The sequence below is a fragment of the Camelus bactrianus genome, chromosome 26 (genome assembly GCF_048773025.1).
Source record: "Camelus bactrianus isolate YW-2024 breed Bactrian camel chromosome 26, ASM4877302v1, whole genome shotgun sequence".
Lineage (NCBI taxonomy): Eukaryota > Metazoa > Chordata > Mammalia > Artiodactyla > Camelidae > Camelus > Camelus bactrianus.
Window position 1 is genome coordinate 17090803 of NC_133564.1, and position 13635 is coordinate 17104437.

The 13635-nt window shown below is 39.3% G+C and overlaps 1 protein-coding gene across 24 annotated transcripts in view; it reads right to left on the reverse strand.

Annotated features, from left to right (window-relative positions):
* SORBS2 (sorbin and SH3 domain containing 2) overlaps nucleotides 1-13635 on the reverse strand; it is a 185841-nt gene that overhangs the window by 64705 nt on the left and 107501 nt on the right. For 11 of the 24 annotated variants that reach the window (XM_074353270.1, XM_074353269.1, XM_074353274.1 and 8 more), the window contains 3 exons: nucleotides 5872-6078; nucleotides 3904-4042; nucleotides 210-382 (listed from right to left, as the gene is read on the reverse strand). In XM_074353270.1, coding sequence (XP_074209371.1) covers nucleotides 210-382; nucleotides 3904-4042; nucleotides 5872-6078 — 519 coding nt within the window. Of the gene's footprint in view, nucleotides 1-209; nucleotides 383-3903; nucleotides 4043-5871; nucleotides 6079-6240; nucleotides 6343-13635 lie in introns of all 24 variants that reach the window. The other 13 variants (XM_074353290.1, XM_074353291.1, XM_074353292.1 and 10 more) reach the window with 3 other exon arrangements.

Sequence of the window (13635 nt, forward strand, 5' to 3'; positions counted from 1 at the left end):
TAATTGAAATGGAAAAACAGATTGGGTCATTATCTTCAGTCGACAGTTCCCTTTCTCTGCCGCGCACAGCATAATATTCATGAGAACTCAGATGGCACAGAGGGCAATCTCCATTATATAAGACCACAGGAATGCACAAAGCCATTGACAATCCGCCCTTTGTGGAGTCTGTGCACAGTCCCGGAGCGGCGTGCGCTGGCATTTCTTACCGTTCTAATTGCTGTGGGGATTCCGGATTCATCCACGGGCCCAATCCCCGGGTAGTGCGGGGCCTTGATGACTGTCACTCTCTTCTCCTCCTCTGAGGACCTGTACAGTGGTATCGAGCTGCCCAGGGAGCCGTCCAGAGACTGTGTGTGCTGGGGATATGTCTCTGCGGAATCTGGGGAGGAAGTTTGGCGTAATGTATTTGATACACAAGGAATCAAATTAATGAAGCCTCTTGTAAATTTATGCCTACTGTAATAATAATATATTATAATTGTGTGCAATAATGTATAATTATGTAATCAATTATATGTAAATATATAATACCATATTATAACACATTATATTTATAAATTGTATTTCCATCACTCACTGTTTTAGGTAATTTACCTTAAATTTGAGCCACTCATGATTAACATGTAGGTATATATGGAACAGACCTATAACAAGATCCTTATCATTCAGTGATAAGGGTGAGGGGAAGAATAGTATTTGTTGACAGACCACGGGGCCACATGGCAGCCACAGTGTTAAGAAAACACTTTACATACAATACCTCATCTTGTCCTGGTAATCTTGCCGTGGGGGGAGGGGGTGCTCATTTTATAAGTGAAGGGGCAGAAGCTGAGACAGATTTAGTAATTTCCTTCAGGTCACCATTTACATTAATCTTATTTTTGTGAAATTGCTGACTACCGTTATTTTAAAGTACTAAAATGTACTTTTAGGATGAAAGAACATGACTCCTGCGTCTACGACAGTGATTTTATAGAAATAAAGTGAAAACAAAAATCACATTAGGAAATCTTCACATCCAAACATGTACTTGGATGTGAAGGCTTATAGGTAAAGAAACGATTTTAAACTGTTAGTAATTCATTTTTATTGAAGACTCCACGATGGCCGTAATAGCTTTGCTTTTAGTTTGAAGTAGGAAAACCATGGCTTCTTGCCCCTTGAATGTAAAAATTGCCCTAAGTGTACATTTTCAGATGAGATTTATCAGCCGTTTATCTTCATGCCATCTTTGGTAACTTTTGCTATACTTACATAAGAAACAGAGAGGATATACGTGTATTACACATTCCACTTACTCATAGGTACAGGTATTTATGAAAATCAACATTATTATCATTTATTTAGTACAGTTGATAAGATGACTTCCTGTTTTTTAAATACACTTAAATTCTTTTAAAAATTTAAATTTAAAAAATTTTAGATTTCAAAACTCTGTTGACCAAGAATGATTCTTAGCCATGGTTTGTCAGGTCTGTCACTCAGGTCTCTTTTTATGTGAATGTGGAAAAGTCCTTATGTCAGGGTAGCAGCCATTGATTACAAATAGATACAGATACAAATATAAATACAGATAGATCTAAAAAGATAGGACTGTGTTTTACAGCAAATCTATGGAAAACTTCATAAATAAGACTTTTAAAAATTTAACTCATCATTAGAAGGATAAGTAGCGATGAGACCCCTGTAAACTAAAATCCATTATAATATTTATAACTGCTCTTACTATGATTATATTCTAGTTTGCAACAGAAAAGCACTTCTAATCCACTTCTGATAAAGAATGAATAAGGCTAGGAATAAAACTGCTTAATGTGCGATTATATGTAAAAATAGTATCTTTTCCAAGCAACTCCAAATTAAGACACAATGTGATATTTGACTCTGGTTTTCCATTTAATTACAGAGAGGATGTGGGTGGGCAACCATGATGCTAGTATTTCTATCAAATAGCAAGTACTTTTTGAATATCCAGTATGTGCAAAGTCCCAGCGTAAACAATGTTAACTGTCTTCTTACCGTATATGATTCAGAAGATTCTTTGAACTTATTACATATTACAAGTTAGCTGTTTAATTTATTCTACTCTTATATGGTGCACTAACTCTCATTTTTGCAGTCTTTTGCCCTCAACTTTATATTTATATCAACTTTATATTTATAAAGTTTCTCTAGGGCAGAATAGATTTGTATATCTTCCTCAGAACCTATCTGAGCACTGGCCAATTGGAATTTATTCAATATTTATGTACAGAATTTCTTTCTGTGTGGTTTAGTTTATAGGTGAATTCTACCTGTTGACATGTTCTAATATAAAAGCCTGTCCACATACAAGTATTTTGTATTTTGTTTGTTTGAGTGCGAGGGACAAAATTGTGTTCATTAGGACTAACAAGGGGGGAGACAAATAATCCAACTTTGGTAATAATTATTTGGGAAAATATTATGGCTAGAATAACTTGTAGAATTTTACTATGGATATGTGATCATGCATAGCTCCATAAGACATCTAGGTATAATGGCCTGCCATTATAATACTGCACCATGGGCTGATGATATAAGGGCAATATTTTGGCACCAAGACATTGAGCTTTCTTATACTCTAACCGGACAGCATTGTAAGATTCACAGATGATCCCAGGAGCAGCATTAGAGAAGGTGCCAGTATATTTAGACTCTTCTTTAAATGGGCCTCATGGCTACATGGAAGTCTTAGTTATAGAGGTTTTGTTGGCCACGGAAGTTGAGTTCCACAGTCCACATGCTGAATGTTCCTGGGAAAATTAATAGCCTCGTTTTCTCTCAATCCACAGTGTCAGGAAAGAGAAGATCTGCCTGCTGTCAGGGAGGAAATGGGAGTTAAAGCCCCGTGTTCCAGTTTCTTTCTCTGGGTGCTGGCTGATGGTGACCCAAGGATCGGTCTTCTGCTCTTCTGAGAGGTATGCTGCGGGCACGCGGTCCCCTGCCTTTTACCTGCTTCCTGCTGCCCTGAAAGCTTTCTAGTTGCTCGATATCATGGAATCTTTTTCAGCTTGAATTCAGATGATGGCTCAATTTGGTCTACTTTTCAATGTTTGGGTTTTTTTTTTTACATTTTTAAAAACTAAGAAATATATATTAAGTTATTTTCTAAATTGTCATAATATATTTTGCCGCAGAAAAACATTTCTAGCGTTATACAGCCCAGCGTCTTTTCCAGAAGGCATTACAGAGTTCATGAGCCCCATGAAATTATATCTTTAAACATTTATATGAATGTTCTAATGTTCATTTATTTTCTAGAGGAAAGCTCTATCTTTTGTTTGTTTCTTAATTCCCAAAGGATTAAGATCTATCTTTCTATAAAATTCTGGAATCATCATCTAAAGGAGCTCACATCCCTGACTGGTGGTCTTCTGGTCTCAGTTTGCATAGTAGTTGACTCCTTTGTGAAGCAGCCTATCCCCTTGTTAGACTGTTTTAACTGTTAAACAGTTCTTTAGACATATCAAAATAATTTTCCACAATAAAATTTTTTCCACCGAAGAAGGGCTGTCCCGATCATGGACAGTATTTGCCATCCCTGGAAATGTGCTACATGAATGTCTCCCAGTGGTGTGAACTCTCCTCCCCTCGCTGGCCATGTTTTTGTTCTATCCCATCACCTCAAATGTCTATTAGCCTTCTCCAGACTCAGATAAAGGTGCAGTCATCATCTTGGAATAGCTGGGTGTCTATTTTCTCCAGTGTTAAATCCTCTGCCTTTAATTCCTCCCCTAGGATAGGTTCTTTAAATAGTGGAATGTTGAATGTTTCTGCTTCCTTTTTCAAAAATAACTTTGATGCTTTATGTTTTTCTCCTGCGGTTTGTACTTGCTATATTGAAATTGTCATGAAAATCATGACTGTCAGATGACTTACCGAGTGACCGGCCATGCTGCATGATAATGCTTGAATTGAGTGAGCCTGGTAGTGAGTAAGCAGAAGGGGAAAACGGCCTTTGATAGTAACTCATTGGACTCACAGTGCCTCCAGAGTTTCCATTCACTGTTATCTGGCTCTGAGAAAAGTGCAAAGACATTCTGTTAAAGCACATGTTCCCTTGCAAACATCACTGCCTTAGGTGACAATAAAGACTTCCATTCACATGACAGTAATCAGCTGTCAAGTGTTTATTTACTTTGAAGACTGATGTCGAGAAGGCCATGGGGCATTTTTTCCAATCTTCTCTACTTTTTTTAATTCTGAAAATTACTGTATATGTCAGAGGGCACAAGAAGTGATCAGGAGAAAGGAAGCAGCTGACCAGTGGGCACGCCACTCCGCCAACAGTTAGGTCCAAAGATACCAGTAGGAGTCAGTATAAAATAAATGTGGAGGGTGAATTGGCCCTTCTGTCATGACGTAAGTAGTCAGAACGTTGTCATGCTGCTGTGTGTGGGATTTAGAATGTATGTTCTTTGACAAGAGGAAGGGGGTTGGTTCTCAGGCTATGTGTATATTTCTCAGGTTCCTGAAGAACTTAGAAACAGTAAATTAAATAGGCTGGTACGAAAGCTGATATATTATCACCATTTTGTATTTTTGGTTAAAGGCATTCTTTAAAGTTTTAAAAGTAAAGAATTATTGAAAGCATAGTAGAACATGGAATGGCTCATGCCTGCTGTGCTTCTAGCACAAGTGGCAGAGGACGTGTTAGCCGTGGAAAACGAAGTTCCTTCTGTAGCTAGTCACTGAATAGAACATTTCAGTGCAAAGTTTTATACCCAGCTGTTGAATGAATACTGAAGCCCATTGAAAGTGTTATTAAGTATTTAGTAAGGATACTAAAAAGTACCTTTTGTCTTCTGTAATTGCAGTATCTTAAAAAACATATGGTTTATAATATTTCTCCATGCATGGAATTCACAGATTTATGACCTTGCTACAATATAAAAATTATGTAGCATGAGTAAAATTTTCTCTATGATAGTGCATATTTAGAACTTCATTATGAAATCAACTTTAGAAAAAAATTCCCTTTATTTTGCCCAAAGTTATGTACCTTTCAAATTGAAGCCATTATCTATACATTGCATGCAGTTAAAAATCTGCGCCACAAAATTTTGAAGCCCTTTAGTCATTCATAAATCATTTATTAGGGACTGCTTGTCAAATAGACATATTTAAGTGATATAAATATATATGGGGATATTTATATATTACTCTGAATGGGATGTATTATTGACATATAAAATGATAAATATTTATAAATTTCTATAATGGAAAGGCTTGGGAAAAAATTCCAAAAAATCATAGAGCTACATTTCTGCAATGTAGATTAAGAGTATTTACATCACTCACTCCTATTGGACAGATGGGTTCAAAAGATACAGCTGTTAATGAGAGAGGAGCAGGAAGAATTAACATCATACAGTGAATAATCATGTTTGTGACAAACAAGGAGATATGAACAGTTCACACAGGGCACATTCATATGAATTTCTGAAGTAAACTGTTACCTATCAGGATTTAATACTGGGTTAAAATTTTAGACTTTCTCTGTAATCTAATCATCATAATATTGTATGTATACCTATCTGAATTTCTGAGAAAACTTCTTATTAAGGCAATTCGTACAACTCATTAGCTAGAGCAACACAGTGTAAACGTAAGTGATTCTAAAATGAGTGAACAGAATACGTTGACTTTTTTCAGCCCAAAATAGGCTTATGAGGATGACTATAATGGATTTCCCTGACAGTGTACAGAATTGATCTAGATGGAATCAATGCCCAGGCAGATAAAAATGCTCAGCCGTAAAATCAGATGGCAGATAAGAAATCAGTCCTTTTAGCCTTTGGAGATCTGTTTTAAAAGTGATGGAGCAAAGGAAGGAAGAATAATTACATGCATGATAGCAGGGGTGGTTAAGGTGGTGCCATCTGTCACGGCAGACTGGTGACCTAAAGTGGGGGAAGGTGTTTCGTAATGGTCAGTGGTGTCAGAGCCAGCTGTCTGCAGCACATCTAGGGTGGCTGGGCAGGACTCCCTGGAGGAGCAGGAGGATTGCTTGCCCTGGGAGAAGTCTGCAGTGAGAGAGCCTGCAGTGTTGCCCTGGATAGGGGGGCAGGAGCAAGGAGAAGGGGTTTATAAAAAAATGTGAAAGGTTGGGGGTCTTTGCAGTTGTGAAAGCCCTGAATCCTCAGGTGGTGGCAGGGTAAGAGATGCTGGGCTGGAGCCACTGTCTGATGAAAAGGTGGTTCTGTTAAAAGATACCATGGAAGGAGGGCATGAAGAAGAGGCTTCTGGTGGGACTTGTCTGTGTGCCTGTGAAGCATTTACCTCCAGCACATTGGCAGTTAAGTTCTGGTTTCCAAGCTGAGTTTGAGGAAAAAATAATGAGAAGAGATATGAATTATCCACTTAATAAAAACATCTCTTTTTGCAATATGGCAGAGAAAGCAAAGCATCAGTTTTATTTGCAAGCACTTTAAGGAAATGCATTCAGAAAGATTAGGTGCCAACCACACAGTACAGGAAAAGCATGAAAACATGCAGAAAATAAATCCAGTAAGTGTTTTTTTGTAAAGAAGTCCAGTTTTCACACAGCACTGCATTGTAACTTTGGGTCGGAGCTTAAGAGTGTTGGCATAATGGAATTTTTTTCTCAGAAGTTTTAGTTTTTATGCTTGTGATAGCGAATTAATATCAGATTATCCATTGTTGGCAGAATTATTTTTCCCTTCATCAGAAAAATCTTATAGCAGATTTCTCCCTACTTCCTCCTTCCTGGAAAGTGTCCCCCAGATATAAATCAGTTTGCCTTCATGTTTATCTGGCTTACAGATCTAGAGATCTAACTAAAAACAACAAAGGGAATTTTGTTCCCTTTCTGCTCATTGATCTCTTTTTTGATTTCACTATAAAATATAAAGGATTGAGCTTTAAAATATCTGAGCAGTGCAAATAGTGGTACCCTTGTGTGAAAATGAAATGAGAAACAAGCAAACAAACAAAAACAGCCATTGATGTTGTTAGAGAACCTTTGCTGATTAGAACTACTGTTGGTTCTACATCTTAGGTAAAGGAGAAAGAAACTGAAGGAAGAAAAGGTTTAATTAGGCTTAGAAAACGTTAAAAGGCTCTCAGCCCAAGAGGCTAAACATGGCAGAGGAGTCGTCTGTAAAACGAAGAGAGTGGATGGCCTGGTAAAGGTGTTGTCTGTCCACACAGGTCAAATATAATGATAAGCGTCAACCTCAACATGAGTGAATGAAACTCGCAAGTAATTTCTTTTTCTTGCTCCTCACCGCCCACCCCGCATCTTCAGAATAGAAGGGTTTTTCTGAGTGTTTGACGTGGTGCCGACTGTCACACAGATAGCCAAAGTATTATAGGATATTAAGACAAGGATGGGGAATGTATTAAAGAGAACTATATAAACTTAGAAATCTTGCCTACTAAAGATGTAAGAGGTTCTTGGCCAGTCATCATTTTCATAACAGTTGATGTCACGCAGACTGTTGATCTCATAAAAAGTTATAATTTTTTTCCTCAGACTTTTAATTGAAGAGTTTTAAAATTTCCATTATATACCAAGATCTCTCTTGGTCACAGCTACCTTAAAATCTGAAAGCTATTGATCCTTCTCTTAGGAAAAAATGCACAAATTCATGTATATATAAAATTATGCATCAGCTTTAGGGGTTCATGGATACTTGAAGGCACATCTTGAACAAGTTAAGAAACTCCAGCTCTAGATAAAAAGACAGATTTTCTTATTCTACTTTTATCTAATAAGCTTTTGTTGTTGTTTAAAGACACTCATTTTAAATATGATACTTTACAGTTTGATGCTCATATGGTTTTAAGATCTCTAGAATTAACTGACAGAAACCTTAAAGTTGCCCAGAATTTAAAAGGTGTTAGTAGGAATGTATTCTTTTTTATTAGTAAAGTTTTTATCATGAGTTCAGATTTTATTGGAAATAAAACTATAATATTATGAAACTATAATAATTACAACTTAATAGGTTAGAATTTTGCTACGGTTCTGAATGGAATTCAGTACAGAGCAGTCTTCGAAGCAGTGTCAATGGCATGTCTCCTAACAGTGCAGTTTCACTGAAGAGGTTTTCACATAACATGAATCTCTTTAGTTTTGCTTATGCTAAGTGAAAATTTTCTTAAATAATATAAGTCATTCCAAAGATTTTGAATTATCTGCTTCAAGGAAGGTTTTTATTCCTTTAACATGGAAAGAAAAATGTAATGACTGTAACCCTTACGGGACTGGCTTGCCCATGTCCTTTGGACTCGAAACATGTCAAAAGCCAAAGCATATTCTGAAACCGCCATTCTGATGGGCAACAGGATCGGTTTGTTTGTATAGCATTGTGTCTAGGAATGGTCTTTATTCATTTGTCCTTCTAAAGAGAGTGTCTACAGAAAGCAGAGCTGTTTCACTTTCTGAATTTTTCTCACCACCTGCTGATACACTCACAGTGCTCACGTGTATGAGTGTGTAGGGAACAGATTAAATGCCTCCTGTTGGGTCGTACCACTCTTAAATATCCGTCGATAAAACTCAGAAGTTCAACAGTCTGTTGGTCAGCCACACAAAAGCTCTGAAATATCTTGGGATTAAGATGTGAATCCCCTCTTAGACTAGTTGGGGCCCCTCTACCATGACCCTGATGTCTACATGAATGAAATACCCTCTTAGACACAGGAGAAGAGAGAATCACAATATACATGTTTCCCTGAAGAGAATGTGAGATGATTAGGATGAAAAGTGGGAAGAAAGGAAGAATTTTCTCAATCTGGACCACTTTGAAGTAGGAAAAACTAATTTAAAATAACAGGAGTTATTTTTCCTCCTGCCAAATTGGTGGCAGATAGATGACTGCAGAAAATCATCATGGTTGTTTCATGTCTGTCTTTTCACGACCATGTAAGGTTAAGATGTTTGAATATAAGTCAAAGGTCACCAAATTTTTGTAAGTGTAAGTTCCTTTCTACTTTCTCCAACTGTTGAGCTGTAAGGGAGCGAGGAGCCAGAGACACCAGCTTGCTGATGTCTGGTCTCTACAAAGGAAAGGGACCATGCTTATACCTCAACATACTTAATGTTCTAAGAGAGAATGCCTAGTTATTCAAAATAGCATTGATCCTCTTGGCCCAAATGAATTCAACCCAAAGTGTTAAGGAGAACCTGTGGCGAAAGAGATCACTGAATCTAAGTTGGATTCCTTGAGGGATTTGGGAGCGAGGGGACTCAGGAAAGGTGTGCTCCAGCAGTCGAAGAAGTTGGATTGGGTTAGATGTGGGCATTGCAAACTCAAGTGCTGACCCTGGGCCAGGAATGTATCCAGAATGTGCAAATCAGGCTAGGCCTTAGATGAGAGGAAATGGTAAAAGCTGGTAGAAGGGAAAGGGCACGTTTCCCCTAAAGGCAGCGAAATTAAAAATAAACTCAGTGGCAACCAAACAAAGCATATCTATAGTCATAAGCCCTAAGCCATCTGTTTGTTGACTCAGTAGATGTAGAAGCTGGAGGTGGAAAGAGAGGAGTTGGATGTGGGCTTGGAGCTGGGGGACAGAGAAAGGGAGGAGAGTCTGGCAGGGCCAGGCCGAAGGTGAGGTGAGCAAGGCCCTTCTCTTGGGTGCCATATTTAACAGAGTGACAAAAACTCAGTAATAGACATAAACACTATTTTAATGTAATCTTAGGGAAAATCGCAAGTTGTATACCCTTCCTTGGCATCAGTTTCTTTGCGTGTAAAAATACAGGCATTTGGAAAATCTCCTATCTCCTAAAACCTCTGAAAATTAAGTGAGAAAATGTGTGTGAAGTGCTAGTACTGAGTTTTGTGCGTTGTGATGGCTCTCAGTAAGTGACAGCCATTTAAGGAGAATTAAAATGCTTGGAAGGCATAGGAACACTAGGCAGACACACACTGGTCAGATGGAGAAATTGCCATAGACTTGATCAATAAATAGTGTAATAAACCCACAAAAAAGAAGTCATGAGCTGTTGGTCCATTAGGAGTGACTGGGGCTGGCGTTGATGGGATTGGTCCAGAAAGCACACTCTGCATTTTACACCTTTTCTAGATCCCACACGGCTGACATTTATTCATTATTCAGCCTTGCTTAACTTCCACATCTTGATCCCATGGAGCAGAAGGGTTGGGATATTTCCCTCTTTACATGACGCTGAGACAAAGTCCCCTCTGAGTCCCCAGCCTACGTGCAGCAGCAGCTGTGAGAGTGAGGCTTTGGCAAATGAGCGATGACATTATTTCATACTAGAAGGGCCAAGTTTATCCTCCTGAAGCAAAGGGCACAGCACTAACAAATGTCAGAGCAAATGTCTAGGGTGTAGATTTTGCTGTCTTTCAGAGCTTCTGGCTTAGACCTTCACTTATCTGACGTTGAGAACAATGTGACATTTTTAGCAACAGGATATCTGTTCGCATAGTGACGGAAGAATGACACACCTCATTTCGTGTTCCCTCTAAATGTAAATTTGTAAGAGGTGAATTAAAACATATGCAGTTTATTAAAAATATGTTAAATTATCAAATACAGGGAGAATTAAAATTCCTAATGGTAGGCTACAGTTTTCTTCTTACACTAATGGTCAGACTTTAATAAAAATAGCAAAAATATGTAAATGGGACTTCTAGAACACTAAAGTTTCCTTTTAACGTCTCAGGGTAGAGCGTTTTTGCTTCTTGAAACTGCTAATTTCCTGGGAGGATAATTCATTATAATAGAGCATATATTTGGCTGACTCATGGTGTGTAGCTGACAGATCCTGGCATTTGCTGAGACTTTTTTTGCAAGAATGTGGAATGTCAGTATTTAAAACAAAAGGTCACCACTGTGAAATGTTACGTGGAAAATGAGACTTTAAAATAACGTATATCCCAATGGGCGAGATGTGGGAATATGTCTAGACACCGATCAGTGGATGAGTGGATAAAGAAAATGTGGTGTATACGTACCACGGAAGATTATTCAGCCTTAAAAAGGAAGGAAATCCTGTCATGAGACAATAGGGCTGAACCTTGAGGGCATTATTCTGAGTGAAATACGCCAGTCACAGAAGGAGAAATCCTGCATGATTCCACTTCTGTGAGGGACCTAAAATAATCAGACTCACATCAGAGAGTAGAATGGCGGTGGCCTCTGGCGGGGAGACGGGGATGTGGGGCGTCTCAGTAGGTGTAGTTTGAGTTACGCAAGATGACTAAGGGCTCGCGTTCTAGAGCTCTGTTGTACAACCTCATGCCTACGGCTAACGATTCTCTATTGTACACTCTAAACGTGTTAAGTGGGTAGAGCTCATGTTAAGTAGTCTTACCACAATGGAAAGAAAAAGTCAAAACTGCAACAGTTTTATGCCGCCTTTTGACAATGTGTGATAAAAACTACACGCTGTCAGCTTGGAGCAAACTGCCGGTCAGATGAAATAAACTTTTATCCACCCATTCAAAAACTGTATTGTTGGAAAGAATACATTTCCTTTCCCCAATCAGATGCATAGTTTGAAAAAGGGTATTATTTAAAAATAGCAACAGTTACTCTATGTCGAGAGATTATTCTGTAGCAGGCACGACGCCCAGCTCCTCAGACGCGGTACCTTATTCAAACCTCACAGCCATGGTGTGAGACGAATGCTGTGATTATCCCCATGTTATAGATGAAGGAGCTGAGGGTCAGCGGGGGAATAAGTAGGTGAAAGGTCTTAAATTAATAATCCCTTACAGATCGTCTTCCTCTCAGTCTCTCCTAAGCTCACTCCAAAAAAAGTCCCCTCCCCGCTTCTAAGTCAGTGACAAGTTAGCAAGTGTCATCTTACATTTGTCCTGTCAGAGGCATTTGTGCAGTTAACCATCTTTTCTCCTCATCCTTTTCTCACTTGGCTTTTAGGATGCCACATTTTCTGGATTTTCTCCTCCCTTAGTGGACACTTCTTTAGTGCACTCCTCTTTCTGTTGGGATGTACGTGGGCTCAGTCGCTGGGCCTCCTCTTTCCTCTGTACTCAAGCCCTGGTCATCTCATTCACCCTCATGGCTACAAAACCCATCTGTAAGCCAATGGCTTTTATCTCCAACCTGGACCTTTCACCTGAACTCCAGCTGCATCCTGGACCTCTCTGTGTGGTGTCTAATAGACACGTCAAACTCACCATGTCCCAAATAGAACCCCTGATCTTTCCCCAAACCTGCTCTGACCCGCAGTTTTCCAGTCTCGATGGACAAAGGATGGCAAATTCCATCCTTCCCCGTGGCAAAGACTCAAAACTTTCGAGTCAGTCTTGACTCTTTCCCTCGCCTCCTACATGCAATCTGTCAGGAAGTTCTATTTACTCTATTTTCAAAATACATTCAGAATTCGATTTCTCACCACCTCCACTGCTTCCCCCTTGCTCGGAGCCACCACCATTCCTCACTGAAAGTGTTGCCATGGCCACCTCAGTGGCTTGCCTACTCTCCTTCTTGCCCCGCTATAGTTTGTTCTCAACTGAGCTGCCAGAATGATTCTGTTAGACTGTAAGTCAAATAAGAATAACGGTAGCCTCAAAAATCCCCTAGTGACTCCCGTTTTTACTGAGAGTAAAAGTTGAAATCCTTGCAGTGGGTTTTAGGAACTTCTGTCATCTGGCCTCTGTCACCTCTGCCTTGGCCTCCTATTACTCTGTGCCTCACTTAATTCCCGTCCTTCCCACCGGCTTCCTTGCTGGTCCATAAGCAGCCCGGGCGTGCTTCAGCCTCAGAGCCTTTCCACTAGATGCGCTGTCTGCCGGGAATGTTCTTCTGCCTTCAAAGCTGTTCCGTTTACTCAGTGAGGACCCTGACTATCCTGTTTAACATGGACTCTGCCCTCCCACATCCCTGCTCAGGGCTGCTTATTTACATAACCTCCTTCTGACATATGTGATCTACTTATTTAAGTGTTTGCTAATATTTGTTCCCTCCACCCCCGACAAGACTTTAATCATCAATCAAATCAATGGTTTCAAATCCAGCTCTGTGACTAGAACAGACTTGACACATATAAATATTTGTTGAATGAATAAAAGTGACAGCGTCTCAGATCTTAACTTGGGGATCATGCTGATTCTCTGGGGACTGTATAATGAAACCAGCCATCTCTAGTCAGCCTGGATAGTGACAAAACCATAGGGAAGACAGTTGCCAAGCATAATAAAATGATTGAGAAGAACCAGAACACGTCAGATGAGTGTGCTGAGTTGTTAGCGTGGTGGCGTTTGCTATGACGTCCCCTACACCTGCTTCCAGGCATGTGCCCTGAGACACACGTAAGTCAGCTCTCTGACACTAGCGCAGCCCTGTCTGTAGTGTGTCAGCCTGACTTTTCCCCCCACCGCATGGGCTCATGGGAGTTAGTGATAAATATGAGTAAGTTGGAACAGCATTTGCATACAGTAAACTCTTAGTATTTGTTAGCTGCTATTATTATTATTGTATTATTTCATAAGGGCTCTCAGAAGATACTAACTTAATTCAAAGAATTTGCTCTAATGAATGGATTTTGCATATTATGATTAGCTGATGAAGGAGAAGTTTTAGCAGAAGTATGAAAACACCCACTTGTCTTTTTATTCATCTGAGCTTGACACTTCTGCTTGGTGGGCG